Source organism: Pezoporus wallicus, unplaced genomic scaffold (assembly GCF_028554395.1).
Source record: "Pezoporus wallicus isolate ANWC-B61680 ecotype Strahan unplaced genomic scaffold, APGP_CSIRO_Pwel_v1 contig_227, whole genome shotgun sequence".
Lineage (NCBI taxonomy): Eukaryota > Metazoa > Chordata > Aves > Psittaciformes > Psittacidae > Pezoporus > Pezoporus wallicus.
Genome location: NW_026635704.1, coordinates 123,165 through 137,427, shown reverse-complemented (window position 1 = coordinate 137,427; position 14,263 = coordinate 123,165). Strand labels below are relative to the sequence as shown.

The 14,263-nt window shown below is 35.3% G+C and overlaps 1 protein-coding gene across 1 annotated transcript in view; it reads left to right on the top strand.

Moving 5' to 3' along the window:
* Positions 1–14,263, top strand: part of LOC130592820 (coiled-coil domain-containing protein 102B-like) — a 136,140-nt gene that overhangs the window by 9,109 nt on the left and 112,768 nt on the right. The window contains exons 2-4 of the mRNA XM_057397390.1: positions 1,501–2,121; positions 3,974–4,182; positions 8,546–8,654. Coding sequence (XP_057253373.1) covers positions 1,513–2,121; positions 3,974–4,182; positions 8,546–8,654 — 927 coding nt within the window. The 5' untranslated portion in view covers positions 1,501–1,512. The remainder of the gene's footprint in view (positions 1–1,500; positions 2,122–3,973; positions 4,183–8,545; positions 8,655–14,263) is intronic.

Sequence of the window (14,263 nt, the reverse complement as noted above, 5' to 3'; positions counted from 1 at the left end):
AATTTAAACCCCCCAAAACCTCAACTATTGCATTATATAATTAAAGTTTACAGTGGCTTGGTTTTGCTTTGCTTTAATTAAATCTGTAGGAAACAAAAGGCAATATCACAAACCAGAAGTTAAATTAACAACTTATTGTGAAATTTAAATATTGTGTTATTTTGACTCTATTTTACCTCATACAAAATTCTGGGTGACCATATCTTAGTATTTTGGATAAATTTTATTCAAATTGGAATTCTGGAAGTAGGTCAGGCAATGAGAAGGGGGTTGGTGGTGAAACACCAGTGATCATGAAGGGAGTCCTTTACTGTCTTTTTCCTGCTCTCATATCCATACTTGACTACAGTAGTTCTGTGTAAGAGTCTAACAAATGGCAAATAAATGTCCTGGAAAACACAGAATAGTTGAAAACAGCTAGGAAACAGGAAAAAAAAACATGTAAAAACTTCTATTCAGCTGAAATGAAACATGACTGAATCATAATGCCAAGACTACCCTTCAGAATTTTGTTTTCTGCATTGGCCTTCTACATTTCAAACGCAGGTTTTAACACTAACATTAACATGATTTTTTTACAGATGGATGTGGGAATGTAAGAACATATTTTTAATTTTTTTTTTTTTAACCTAAAATATGTAGTCTTCTACTGATACAGCAACATTTCTAGTCTTTTGGGGGTTTTGGTTCTTTTTAGGAAACAAGGAGATAAGAGTGACTAGTCTCTACAGACTTCCCACAACAGCATTTTCTCAGCTCTGAGGTGGAAAAGCAATTTCTGAGGCATTGATTTACTTCTGGGCCAAATAAGTAATAGTAGATACATAGTGAAAATAAATGCAGCAAGAATTATTTGCAGAGTCATGTCATCATGAGTGACACTATATAGTACAGTAGGATAGTACTACCTTTTCAAGAATATTAGAATAATATAGTTCCTGGGGAACATCGAGAATGTATACAGCAAAATAAAGTCCCCAGTAAAAATGTGTTGGTTTTTTTTTTCCTCATGCAACAAAGAAAATCCAAAGGTCAGGGGGTTTATGATTTTTTTTTTTTTCCTCCCCTTAAGTAAGCAAATTATGAGGTAAGTTTTGCTTACTATGAAGTTCCACAGTTTGGGAAAGAAAGCAAGTGAATCTGTGGTTGTAGTTTATACAGATACTTCTCTCTTACTAGACATTTAAAATATATATTAATTTAATCTTGAAGGAAGATGCTTTTGCCTGGTTTGTCTAGACTCAAAAATTTTTGAGAGCACTATAATTATTTAATGGCAGTTCTTTTGCTAGCAATTCCTCATCAAATAATAGGTATGTTTGTTTATACTGTACTCAGAAAATATTACATAAAATATGTTTTAATAGCTATTTCTTGTTGATGAAGCATACTTCTAAGCATTATTATCTCATTATTAGCAGTAAAATAAACTACTGTTTAAGGTTATTCATATAATTTAATTGAGGGAAGATAAATTATTTGTCTTTGTCTTTTTTTTAGGAGTGAAATTAGATGATTAATCAAAACACTAATTTAGGCTTGCTTCAGAAACTAATGGAAGAAATGCAGGTTTTTGAGACCCAACCAAGACAACCTTATGAATTGGCTGGAGGTTGCCAACCAGATGGCTATTTGTGTAATTCAAATATGCTGTCTCAAAGTTTCTACCCATATTCATCTTATTATCCATACATGCATAAGAATTACAGCAGTGACTGGGAAATTTCTGAAGCAGTAAAAATTCAGGAACTGGAAGAAGTCAAAGCCAGAGCTGCCCAAATGGAGAAGACCATGCGCTGGTGGTCAGATTGTACTGCTAACTGGAGGGAGAGATGGAGCAAAGTTAGAGGAGAAAGAAATAAAGCCCAAGAGGAAGCAAGAAAATTGGGAATCAAATTAGACAATGTTATAAAAGAACTGAGTATGCTTAGAAAAATAAATCAAGTTTTAGTAAGTGAGAAGAAAAATTCGGAAGATGCAACTGCTTGGAAAACGGAATTCAGTTGCTCAGAAATATCGTATATTAAAAAAGACCTAAACCAGCTAACATTTCTGGAACGAGAACCTGTGAATGAACTGAGCAAAATTAAAAAGATTCCTGGAACAGAAGACCGAAAGAAGGTAAAGAATGGGGAATTGGTTTAGGTCTTGAAAAAGCAAGAGATTATAGAGTACACAGAAATTTTCTAGGAGTTTTCAAGGATTTTCCCAAAACATTACCTGAACCCTTGAACAGCAAAACCACTTTTTTTTCACCTGTCTATTATTTCTAATATTCCTAATATAGAGAAGTACAGAAAACAATTCATACCTTTCAACTATGGCTAAACATTTAGGTAACAGGGGTAGACTGTTATATCCAATAACTTGTTCTGACTCTCATGTTTTAAGATAACATTACCTCTGTTATCTTTATTTTCCATGTTTTGTGGTTTACCTTTATTTTTACCTCCAAAAAAAAATCAATGTAGGTTCTTGGATTCTAAAATAAAATAATTTAATTCGTCTTTAATGCAACTTCTAAAATGTGGGAAGAGGTGAGGCAAATCCTTCTGCAAATTCACAAGATTTTTTGCTTGGCAAGGAGAGCAATTAAGTTGTTATGCAGAATTAAACAATCAAGTATGGGCATGGTTTAATTACAGCTCCAAGTTCTATACAAAAGAAAGAGCTACATTCAACAAAATGGAACTATTTGTTCATGTTATACCAGTTTTAATTCTTTGCCTTGGCATGAATTGCATAGTCCTCATAGAAAGCGCTATGTAAAAAATATATTTGTTATTTTTCTGACTGATAGCAGTCATTGTAGTAAGAAATATGAATTTTTTTACTTCAGTTCAATGGAAACTTTCAAGATCTTAGGCCTGAATGTATTATTTTCAGAATTTTCACTCACTCTGTAATGCACATAAATTACATTATATTCTTTTGAATTCTGAAAAAAAAAAAAACAACCCACAAGCCACACCATGGTGTTGTTAATGAGAAGAAATTTGGAAAAAAAAAAAAAAAAGCATGAATTTCATATTTTTGGGCAGATAAACGTGCCATAACAGGATTCCTGGAAGGAAATGACACAAAATACATTTTAACTGTTACACTTCCTGCTTAGCATAAAATAAGGCGCTACTTGAAAACTGAAACATATATGAATGGGAAACAGTCTTATCTCTTCAGCAGTTTCTAATATTTTCTGATGTATATTGCAGACATTCTTCTAAAACTTCAGGAAAACAGAGTGATATGAAATAGCACTGGTGGTAATCTACTAAAGCTTTAAAAATTTCAGCAGAAGTGATAAAATTTAAATACTTTTTAAAAGTATACTATTGTTTTTAAGAGACGTTCAGTCTTCCTGATAGATAAATATGTATTTTACTTTTTAAAGTTTGTTTCCTAATTGTTTTTATCTTTGCTTATGTTTTGTATTCAAAGCATGTATGCCTTCAAAATAAGTATTCTAGTGTTTTTAGTTTCTGAATGGGATCCAATTGCTATGTTATGCAGGTAACTTTGCTCCTCCTGTGAAACTTGTATAAGTCTGTCAGCTGCTTCGATATGATTTTCACTGAAAGTATAAGAGTCCTTACATAGAGTTTCTCAGTATATTATTTGTATGCATAAATTGCATTCCTGATTTTGTTAGTTCCATGATTCTGTCTTCAACATAGTTATAGCTAATTAACGATAATTGGAATTAATTTCTTTAGTAAAGATGCATTAGAATTATTTTGAATGAAGCTTGTCATTACAGAAGCTGTAAGAGAGAATCACAAAGTGAAAATGATCCAACTACAGTGACTTTTTTTGCACATTCTATCCATATGCAACTGTATAGCATGTTACTTATTTCCTTTTTCTCCTACATGACTTAAATGTCTAGAAAAGTCTTGGTAGTCCCTGCAGAAATCATGCAAGTCTTTTCCCTTCATTTATGTTTTTCTCAGATGTCATATTTTTGTTTTCTCAGGATGTATTCAAAGACCAAAGTAATCACAATCAAAAAATCTCTCCAAAGCCTCCCGATTCCTTTCCCAATGTTGTTCCCAGCACCTATTTGGAGGAACATAAAAAATGTTTGGACAGTACAACTGAGACAACAGAGAATGATTTAATACATGTTTCAGTCTTGCATTTGCAGTTGGCTGAAACACAGAAAATCTTGCAGAAGGAAAGAGAGTAAGTGCAAAATAAATCCTACTTGGGGGAATTCTATTAAAAATAAAGGTTTAAAAGACACTTTCTAAAATAGATATGGCGATACTTTCATTCATAGTTCATCTTTTCCATTTCTAAGCCTTATTAACTGTTATTTACATGACTTTGATAATAATTTAGAAAGAAAATCCACCATAATGTGTTTATGGATTTTCTTAGATTTTCTGTTGCTTAAATAAGAAGTATTCCATACAGAACTTTTAAGAATAAGAATTTAATAAAAAATATATACTTACTAGAAATTTGGTATCAATACAGTGATATCTAATGTATATTATGCTTAGTTATTGGAGTCTTTTGTGCGTAACAACAAATTTTCATATACTCTGCCATCAGACTTTGGAAGAGTCCAACTGCAAACTAACTAAAGTGGTTTTGAATTAAAAGTACAGCTGCAAAATACAGCTGCAAAATTCTGTTAATCTTAACTCTTCACTTGTAGTATGGTCTATGTCAAAAACAGGTAACAGAGATAGAATAACACACATTGCATGCTTATTGTATCATATCAAGTTTACTTCACATAAATACTAAATGTTCATTTTGATGAAGTAAAGAGATTATATGTTGATTGGGCACTACCTGCTAGAATGTGAGTCTCTGTTGGTAGAAATACCATGACATTTTGTACAGGTGATCAGTATTGAGGAAGACTGAATCACACCAAAAAAGGCTTTCCAAGGAAACATGCGCTATATGAAGTATGATGGATGTAGTAGGAGACTTCAGGCACTATGCAGCAGTAACTTCAAAATCAGCTGAAGTTAAACAGAAAATGAAAAAAGAAAACATTCCCTCTTTTGCAAATATGTTCAAGAGTTTTATTTCAGAGAGTCTGTCATGGGAAACTCTGATAAAGAATTTCCTTCCTGTCAGGTTGGGTTTTTTTTCCACACAACTGTCCTGTAGATAGTACAAGTCTGAGTAAACAAACAAAAATATTTTTAAAATCTGCTACATTCCTAACTAGGGTTTACTGTGTTCTGTTATAGGAATTAGATAGCTGTAGAAAACACACAATAATAGCATATTGCAGCAGATCACCAGAAGTATGTTCTATCTCATTAAAAAGGATTTAGATTTTTATGGAAACAAAATTCCCAAAATCCCTAAATTTTCCAGCTTGTCATGGTATTTTTATATGTGAGTTAAGAGACTGATGCCTCACATACCCATTTTCTTCTAGTTGAAGTATTTAGGGTCCTAGGTACTTAATTTTTCAACAGCAGTCTCAGTATACATCCATGCATATATAAATCTTTAATTTTAGAAAGGGGATATTTTCTCAACTGTTATTTTTTAATCCCTTCAATAGATTTTGCCATTTATGCCTAGATACATACTGACTGTGGTACATGGTAATAAATTTACTGGCACATGGTAAGAACTGGGGCACATCTACACCAGTGCCAACTCCTAACTCCTGCATAACAGAGGGCATTGGTATAACAGCTCCCTCTCTAGGTCACTTTGGGTAATGCCTCCTGTGCACAAAGATGTTCTGTAAGCAGAATATATGCAACTTAAAAGTATGAAGCAATTATTTTTTGGCAATGCACACAATAAATAGCTGGGAATAATGTTACTAGGATAAGTATTAACATAGTCACCAGTCTCTTGAGACTTTGGGTCTCAAGACTTATGAGTCTTTGTTGGGCAGGCTGTCATCTGCCAGGTCAGGTTGGTCTCCACTCCTTGGTGGATTCAGTTGATTTTGCTGAGTTTCCATCCTCAGATTCCTAGGTTTTCCTCTTAGGTTTTAGACTTGCTCATGTCAGCATTTCTGCTTCTGTATCCTGGAGCTGCTAATGATCACTATCTCACCCCTGTTTGCATTTTTTACTTATCTTGCATGGCTAAAACTTAAGTACTTTCTCACAGCTTCTTCCTTGCAACTTAGCAATTTTCCCAGCAAACTTGAGCCAAGGACACACAGCTGTGCTGCATCAAAAGCAAACTTGGATCATTGACAGCTTGAACCCTAAGGCCAAAGGTTACCTTGGCAGTCAGTATGATCTTACTCATACAGCACAGTTCTCTGGTTTACATGCAGTACTCCCAAACTGTGGCCACATTCTTTCCAGAATCATGTTAGCTCATGCAGATCCAGTGTTTAGACTTGCCCCTAGTTACCTGACTAATGTCTCCATGAGATGTTTTGTTTCTTCATCCTGAGAGGACCTCTGCTTCATGCATTCTGTTTAGAGCTGTCTTTGGTAATGCCAATATTATCCTTAAGCCATAGATCAGGCTTTGCAAAAGAAAGGAGTACAAAAAAACCCAAAACAACAAAAAAACTTCAAAGCTTATGTTTTGGCTATCAAAGAACTTCAGGGATAGGTAAAATCACACATCAAAATCTTCTACTAAGCACACGGCTCATATCAAATACACATTTGAGGTTCCATTGACCTTACTAGTTGCTCACCATTTTAAAGAATCATTTTCCTAAAATAGTTGTCTTTAGTCCTCTTTTGGATCAATGTTCTCATCTTAATGTCTTGTAGTTTCAAAATATTAATTTGTCCCTTTTGAACTTTGAAGTATTTCTTTGCTTTAAAACCAAAACCTACCAACTGCACCAGTGTTTGACAGTATCAAAGAGGAATTGCTTAGTGCTGCATGTGTAGGCTTAGCCAATGGACACAAAAGGTGCTTCCTGAGCATCAATAAACGCTTTTTATCTGTGATGATGACTTGGTGCAGGTTATCTAGAGAGGATGCTGAGTCTGCATTGTTGGAGACATTACAAAAGCCATCTGGATGTGGTCCTGAGCAACCAATTCTAGATGACCCTTCCTGAGCAGGGGAGTTTAGACCAGATGACCTCCAGAAGTCCCTTTCAACTTCAACCATTCTGTGTAATTCTGTAATTTAATAAGATAAGAAGGAGTTAAAATAGGTGGCTAGAAGATCCGTTAAATATGCTCTGATCTTGATCTTTTGTTTAAGTAATGGTAAGATGCTTCACAGATTCTGCCTGGCAATAATATTTTTAGTAAAAAAGGTTGATAAATCCCATTAGCCTCAGAATAGAAAATAACTACTGTGGCTTACGGCAGTTTCTTAAGTTGCCAGGATTGTCAACATTTTTTTCTTTTACAATATATTAGAAAATATATAATATATATTATATTATATTATATTATATTATATTATATAATTAATATATATTATATTATATTATATTATATTATATTATATTATATAATAATATATATACCCTGACTTTGTTCCCATATTGATGTTTATCACCAATGGAACATTCCAGAATTTTTAACTGTGATATTATTTTATAAGAATATTAGAAATATAACTTGAAATCTATTATTTGTAATTAAGATTTTTCTCTTTCACCTTTAATTATGTTCCAAATTCTACTTTGTTGCCAAATTGCAAAACGAAACATATGCACTACACAAATATAAAATGAAATTATTAAGAAATTCTATAAAGTGAAATTAAGAGAAGTTCCTTCTTGTCTTTGGAACTTGGCTAATAGTGTTTGCTGTGAACACAGAAATGAATTCTTAATTGTGCTCAAAGACAAGAACATCTGAAGTGCCTCTGCTGCTTCATATTTTTTTCATTATTTCCTGAATGATTGAAACTATTTTAATTGATTAGAAGGGTAAGTATCAAAGTTCATTGTTTCAGTAATCCAGTACTTTTCTCCGAGGAATTATCATTCATTCCTTGTGAATTGTTTATCCTAAATAATTTTCTTAATGTAGTAATGGACTTCATGCTCAAATAACATACCAGAGAAAAAGCTGAATGAGGGTGTAGTGCCTCAGCTATACGATACATTTTCCTAAAATTCTTCTAGCATTTTCTTTCAAGAGTAATTATTTTTTGAAACATGGTTTATACACATTGTAATACTTTTTAACGTGTAAATTAGATCATCTTCAGTTTCAGTACTGTCTACATAGAATATATATTCCCCCCAATGTGTGTGTTTAAAATAACATTCTGCGTGTACCCAAATAGAATTGATACCGAACCTTTTCTCTGAGGATTTTCACTAAATCATGATGTATTAGGTGATCTGAATCACTAACTGAAAGGTGTTTCCAAATTTTCTTCAGCTTATCCCCAAATGTTGTTTTTAAATTTTAATTCTATACTGCTGGGATTCTTTGTTCTCTTTAGCTAATATTTTTTGTAAATCTGCTGTAACAATATGATGATAATACAGGTTTTTATTAAAAAAAAAAGATATACAGCTGACAAAGGCAGCAAAATATAACTCAATCTGTGGAAAGTAATTTGTTGTCAACCTCAAAAAGATGCAATGCTGACTTGTAAAATGCTTTTTCAGAATGAATGCATTTCTGGAAAAAGAAATGGAAAAAATAGAAAATGAGTTATATCTTTGGAAATGGAAATATGAAGAACTGCGTCAAACCAATCTGGAAAGCCTGAGACAGGTATGTTAGCAGTACATGGTTATCACATTGAGTAAGAAACAAAATTGAGACTTCTCATCTCCTGTGTTGTAACTAAGAGTAAAACCTTATCTAGAGTTTATGAATGTGATAAATCAACCATTTATTAATTTTTTATCCGTATAGCCTGGCAATAAGGGACCTGCAGTGAGTATATGGGCAAGCCCAGCCCTGGGGCAGCCACTCTGTGCTGTCATGTCAACACTGGTGCTGGGGAGCTGCAAGAGCAGTACTAGGGTGGCTCTATAGTCTTGCAGGAAGGGACTGGCTGGAGGAGGCAGGTGTTGCTGCCCCTCCATGTGAGGTAAGGATGGTGGTGGTCCTGATGAGCCATGGTCAGAGTCCTTCTGGGCTTGTGTTCAGGCAGAAGGATCTAACGTGGGGCAAAGGGATGTGTGGGGAAATCCCATCACCATAAGGGCATTGCCCTTGGGCTACCAAATGGGTATGGTGGGATTGGAAACCTAGCAAAGAGGAAGGTGGCATCCTCAGAGGTGTTGGGGTCATCCTGAGATCTAGGCTGTGACCAAGAGAGGTAACTCCTGTTTAGGAGGAGCCACGTGCCCATTCAGGTGGAACTTGTCTATGGTGAGCAGTAGCTTGTCCATTAGTTTGCATGTGAGAGGGGGCTGGCAATGTGCTGATGGCGGCATGAAACACATCAGCAATAGTAGTGGCACACCCTGGCACACGGTACCCAGCACTAGCTGGGGCTGCTGGTGGCACAGTAGAGACCTCACTCAGCTCAGAGTTGCTGAGGGAGAATGCAGGTCCCCAGGCACTGGGCTGCAGGCAGTGCCTGATACCTTCTCTTGAGGCAGAGGCAGGGAAAGAATGTCAATGCCTACAAGAGGTATACACTGGTGGAGGAAATGTGTTGCCCCTTTTGAGCTGCAGGAGGAAGTGAGAAGGCTGGGCAGGCTCAGGGAAGGCAAAGAGATTAACAGGATCTTTGCAGGGTCTCCAGAGGTAAGAGAATCTGAACCACACAGGAATGATTTGTCCTAATACACAGGATAATAGGTAAATGTGTCAGGAGACTGAGTTAGCTTAGTGGAGTTCTGATGACAGATGGCAATGTACTTTTATAAAGGACATCAAAAAAGTAATTTAGGAACATTACCTGGTTATGTAGGAATGGTTATTGGAAAAAGAAGTCTTTATTTCAATCCAAGTTCATCAGTAGAAGAATATTCGTGATGCAGCTTTCAGGACTAATCTTCCAAAACAATGGGTTGAGGACCATTTAGATCCAACAAAACTCAAAATGTGTGTCTATATAACTAAATATGGAATTTAAAATTTCCTATAAGTTTAACATCTCATTATATAGGAATATTAATTAGCTTTCTTTTCACATTTTGGAAAATATTGCAGGCAGTCTACTAAATTCCAAGTTCTAGTTACATGCTAACATATCCGTGAATGGAATTTCCTTCGTAGATGAACAGCCACAGAAACAAATTAACATCTATCTGTCATATTTGAGTTCCTTCAGATATTAGTTCTTTATTTTCTGCTGGCTCATTAAGCAGGGTTTTAGCTTGACATGCTTCTGCACAGCAGAGAAAGTCTAGATTTAGTTAATTAATTTAAGAAATTTAGTCTTTATGTTTTATGTCACTGTCAGCAGGAATAGAACAACAAGTAAAAACTTACTGAGGACTGGTTGGAGACTGATGGATACCAATTTTTGTATATGTGCATGAACATACACATGTATATGCACTGTTTCTTTTTTCTTGGGAACATGTTGAATTGCCTTAATTGTTAACAGGAGGTCATATTTTGAGCATCCTGTTTACCTTATGAAATTTATAAGGTATACGCCTAGTTTTGAAATTACAGGAAAACATCAGTCTTGATGAATCTGACTAGTGTGAATGAAATAACTTGCATTTGTGCATTTCTTTCTAAGTGAAAATTCTTCCTTTATTGAAACAAACCCAAATGTTGTCTGTAGGTGATGCATCTGTGAATGTCACTATATATTACTGTCGGAAGCTGGAACACAATACAAGGTTTTTGACAGTCAAATATTTGCAAGTGAAATAAAGGAAAATCCAGATATGCTAGGCTAAGCATGGAATATGATTTGTATACACACTTGCAGTACTAAATCACAATGGAATTTTTAGTTTAATAATAGATTAATCATTACCTCTGGAGTATTTTCACATCCTTGACTAAGAGCTTTGGGTTCAGCCATGCATAAATTAGTCTGCTCTTTCCTTTGGTGGATCCTGACAGTCCCACTGTGAATGTGGAAAAAATGCTTGGTTTGCAAGTGACAGCGACAGTGAAAATTCAGCCATTTTTTAGGGATGGTTAGCTCTGCTAGCCTTTTGGAAGTCTGAGAGATTTTATGTAATGTTAAAAGCTTTGCAGCCACCTAGATTTAAGTATTAGTGCTCTTTCTGTTAAAAGATTTTTGTTAAAAGAGTATTCATGCATCTCAAACAAACTGAATATGGAAAGTCTCAGTGACATTGATGATCATATTATTAAAAACTTAAGCATTCTAGATAATTTCACAAAATATAGATAAGTTTATAATGTATTAACTAAAAAAAAGTAGGAAAGTGGCATTTTATGTTTGTAGTAGCTACGAGTGTTATATGTAATTTTGTGTGACACTACCATTGAACTTGTCCTGCTTGGGGTCATAAATTAGACCATTTTAACATATACAGCTGGAAGTTGCACTTAGTGTTGAAATTGACAATTTCTTTTTCTGTTATAAAAATTCTGTTCTTCCATTAAATAGTAAAATAAAAAGTTAAGAATAACACTAAGAAGCTTATTGTTCAAATATTGATTGATGTTTGACAGCACTGTTTCTTTATGACAAGCAGTCAAACATCACCTGTTTTTAATGCACACAATTTTGTTTGTTTCTCTAAGGACACACAGAACTCCTCATTCATGTAGCTTTCTTTAGCCTTTCCTTAATTCTACCTTACTTGGCTGACTAGATGGTGAAAATTATGTCTTGGCTTTCTTTAGCAAGTGAGTGACTTAAGACTTTGTGTCTTTTATTTTTCCAGGGAGAAAGGAGGAATCGAAGTGGTGTGTCACTTCCTTACACTGTGTGTTTATTGCATGAGAAATGTTTTGTACTATCTGGAGCTTATCTTACAAATTATCATGAATTTCATAGAATCATAGAATTGTAAGGGTTGGAAAGGACCTTAAGATCATCCAGTTCCAACACCCTTGCCATGGGCAGGGACACCTCACACTAAACCATCTCACCCAAGGCTCCGTCCAACCTGGTCTTGAACACTGCCAGGGATAGAGCATTCACAGCCTCCCTGGGCAGCCCATTCCAGTGCCTCACCACTCTAACAGGAGAGAATTTCCTCCTTATATCTAATCTAAACTTCCCGTTTAAGTTTGAACCCATTACCCCTTGTCCTGTCACTACAGTCCCTAATGAAGAGTCCTTCCCCAGCATCCCTACAGGCCCCCTTCAGATACTGGAAGGCTGCTATGAGGTCTCCACACAGCCTTCTCTTCTCCAGGCTGAACAGCCCCAGCTTTCTCAGCCTGTCTTCATACAGGAGGTGCTCCAATCCCCTGATCATCCTCATGGCCCTCCTCTGGACTTGTTCCAACAGTTCCATGTCCTTTTGATGTTGAGGACACCAGAACTGCGCACAAGACTCCAAGTGAGGTCTCACCTCACAGAGCAGAGAGCAGAGCAGAGGGGCAGGATCACCTCCTTCGACCTGCTGGTCACACTCCTTTTGATGCAGCCCAGGATACGGTTGGCTTTCTGGGCTGCAAGCACACACTGAAACCGGCTCATGTTCATTTTGTCATCGACCAACACCCCGAAGTCCTTCTCTGCACAGAAGTTCTGAATCTCTTCTGTTGCCTAACAATGTTACTAGTATCAAAGATCTTTAGATAAGTTTTTGGCTTTTGAAAAGATCTGTTTAGGAGCTTGTTCCACAATATTAACCCATAAAATCACCTTTAAACTAAGATTTAAATGTCTACATTTCTAAGTTGTCACAAACATCTTTTTATGCACTGTCTAATTAATAAGCTTCAGTTCTACTTCTAGAAGAGCTTGTAGCTCTCAGTGGGATACTGAATCTATTAATATTTCTTATGCATTGTTTTTCACTTATAAAAAAATAATATTAACAATGGTAAACCACTTTGTTATTCTTAAAAAAGGGGAATCAATTCCTTAGTACAGATTTACACTTGCATTACTGTTGCGTTTGCAGAAGAATCCACAGAAGGGCAAAGAGCAGGACTGTAAAACCATTGAATACATAAAAGGAGTGACATCAGATATTTTTGGTTTTAAAGTAATCTTTGTTGTAAAAGCTAGGAATCCTTACGTTCTCTGAAGAATATGAACATTTTGACATCAATGACATTGCTGATTGAATGTCCCTCTAAAGGGGTATCCAATATTGTCAGATTCAGCTTACTTTACAGATCAATTGACTAACCTTACAGGCTGAAAGACACAAAAAGTGTGTCCGAGTCTGAGTAGTTATGTCTTTGGAGTCTTCATGTGACAGAGCGAATCCTTGGTGTGTTGCCCTGAGTTTTTTTAAACACAGATTAATAGTGAGCAAGACTCTAAGTTTTAAAAAATGTTTAGAAAGTGTTGGAATACTCAATCTTATGCACAGTAAAACATGCTTGTTTACACTCTTTGCAAGTCTTCCTCAACATTTTATATCTATCTTTATCATTTCTAAAGGGCATGCTTCTCTGATTGCTTAAAAGTTAAATAAGATGAAATATTTACAAAGAGATTCTACATTATACTGAAAACAATGAAAACATGCATATACTGCTATACACCACTTGTGTGCGCTGTAGACTTACAAATGCCGCTATAGGAGGTGACTTCGGTGTTTAAGAATTCTCTGCTCGCTGAATTACAGAATGTTTCCTTACTCTACATTGTCTAGCTTGTTGGCAATTAACGAGGGATATTCATATCCCAGTTTGTGAAATGTAGGGAAAAATTAAACTAATAAAAGGTACTTAAAGCCTATTGGAACCTCAATATCAAAAGAAGTATCCTTAGATAACTATTCTATCATTCTATGATTCCATGATAGATGAAAAGGGGACACAGACTAAGTTAACATTTTATATCTTAGGTAGAGGCATTTCTGTTCTTCCTGTTTTCTGTCTCTGTCCATAGATGTTTTACACTGTATATTATGGCAATCCACTTAAGCGCACTACTTTCTTTAAAAGAAGGGTAATGGTTCCCTGCCTGTTTTCTCCCAGGTAGTGGGAACTTCACTGAAGTGAGTGAGGATTCTGTATAAATCAAGTTTTCTATTCTCACTGTAGACATTGAAATGCTGTTTAAACCAGAACAGCCTTTTTGGAGACTTGGGTTGTTAACAGCTAGTTCTTGTTAAAGACTTCCACTTTTTCCAGAAATCTGTATTATGAAATTAGCTTATAGTGTGACAGTGCTGCAGAGGTGCTTACCTATAATACCTATTTTCATTCACTTAGTATATACATGAATTGGAAACAGTGATACTCTGATGATCTCACAGGAAATTTAGATACGTGTATTAAGACCACATATTTTGTCC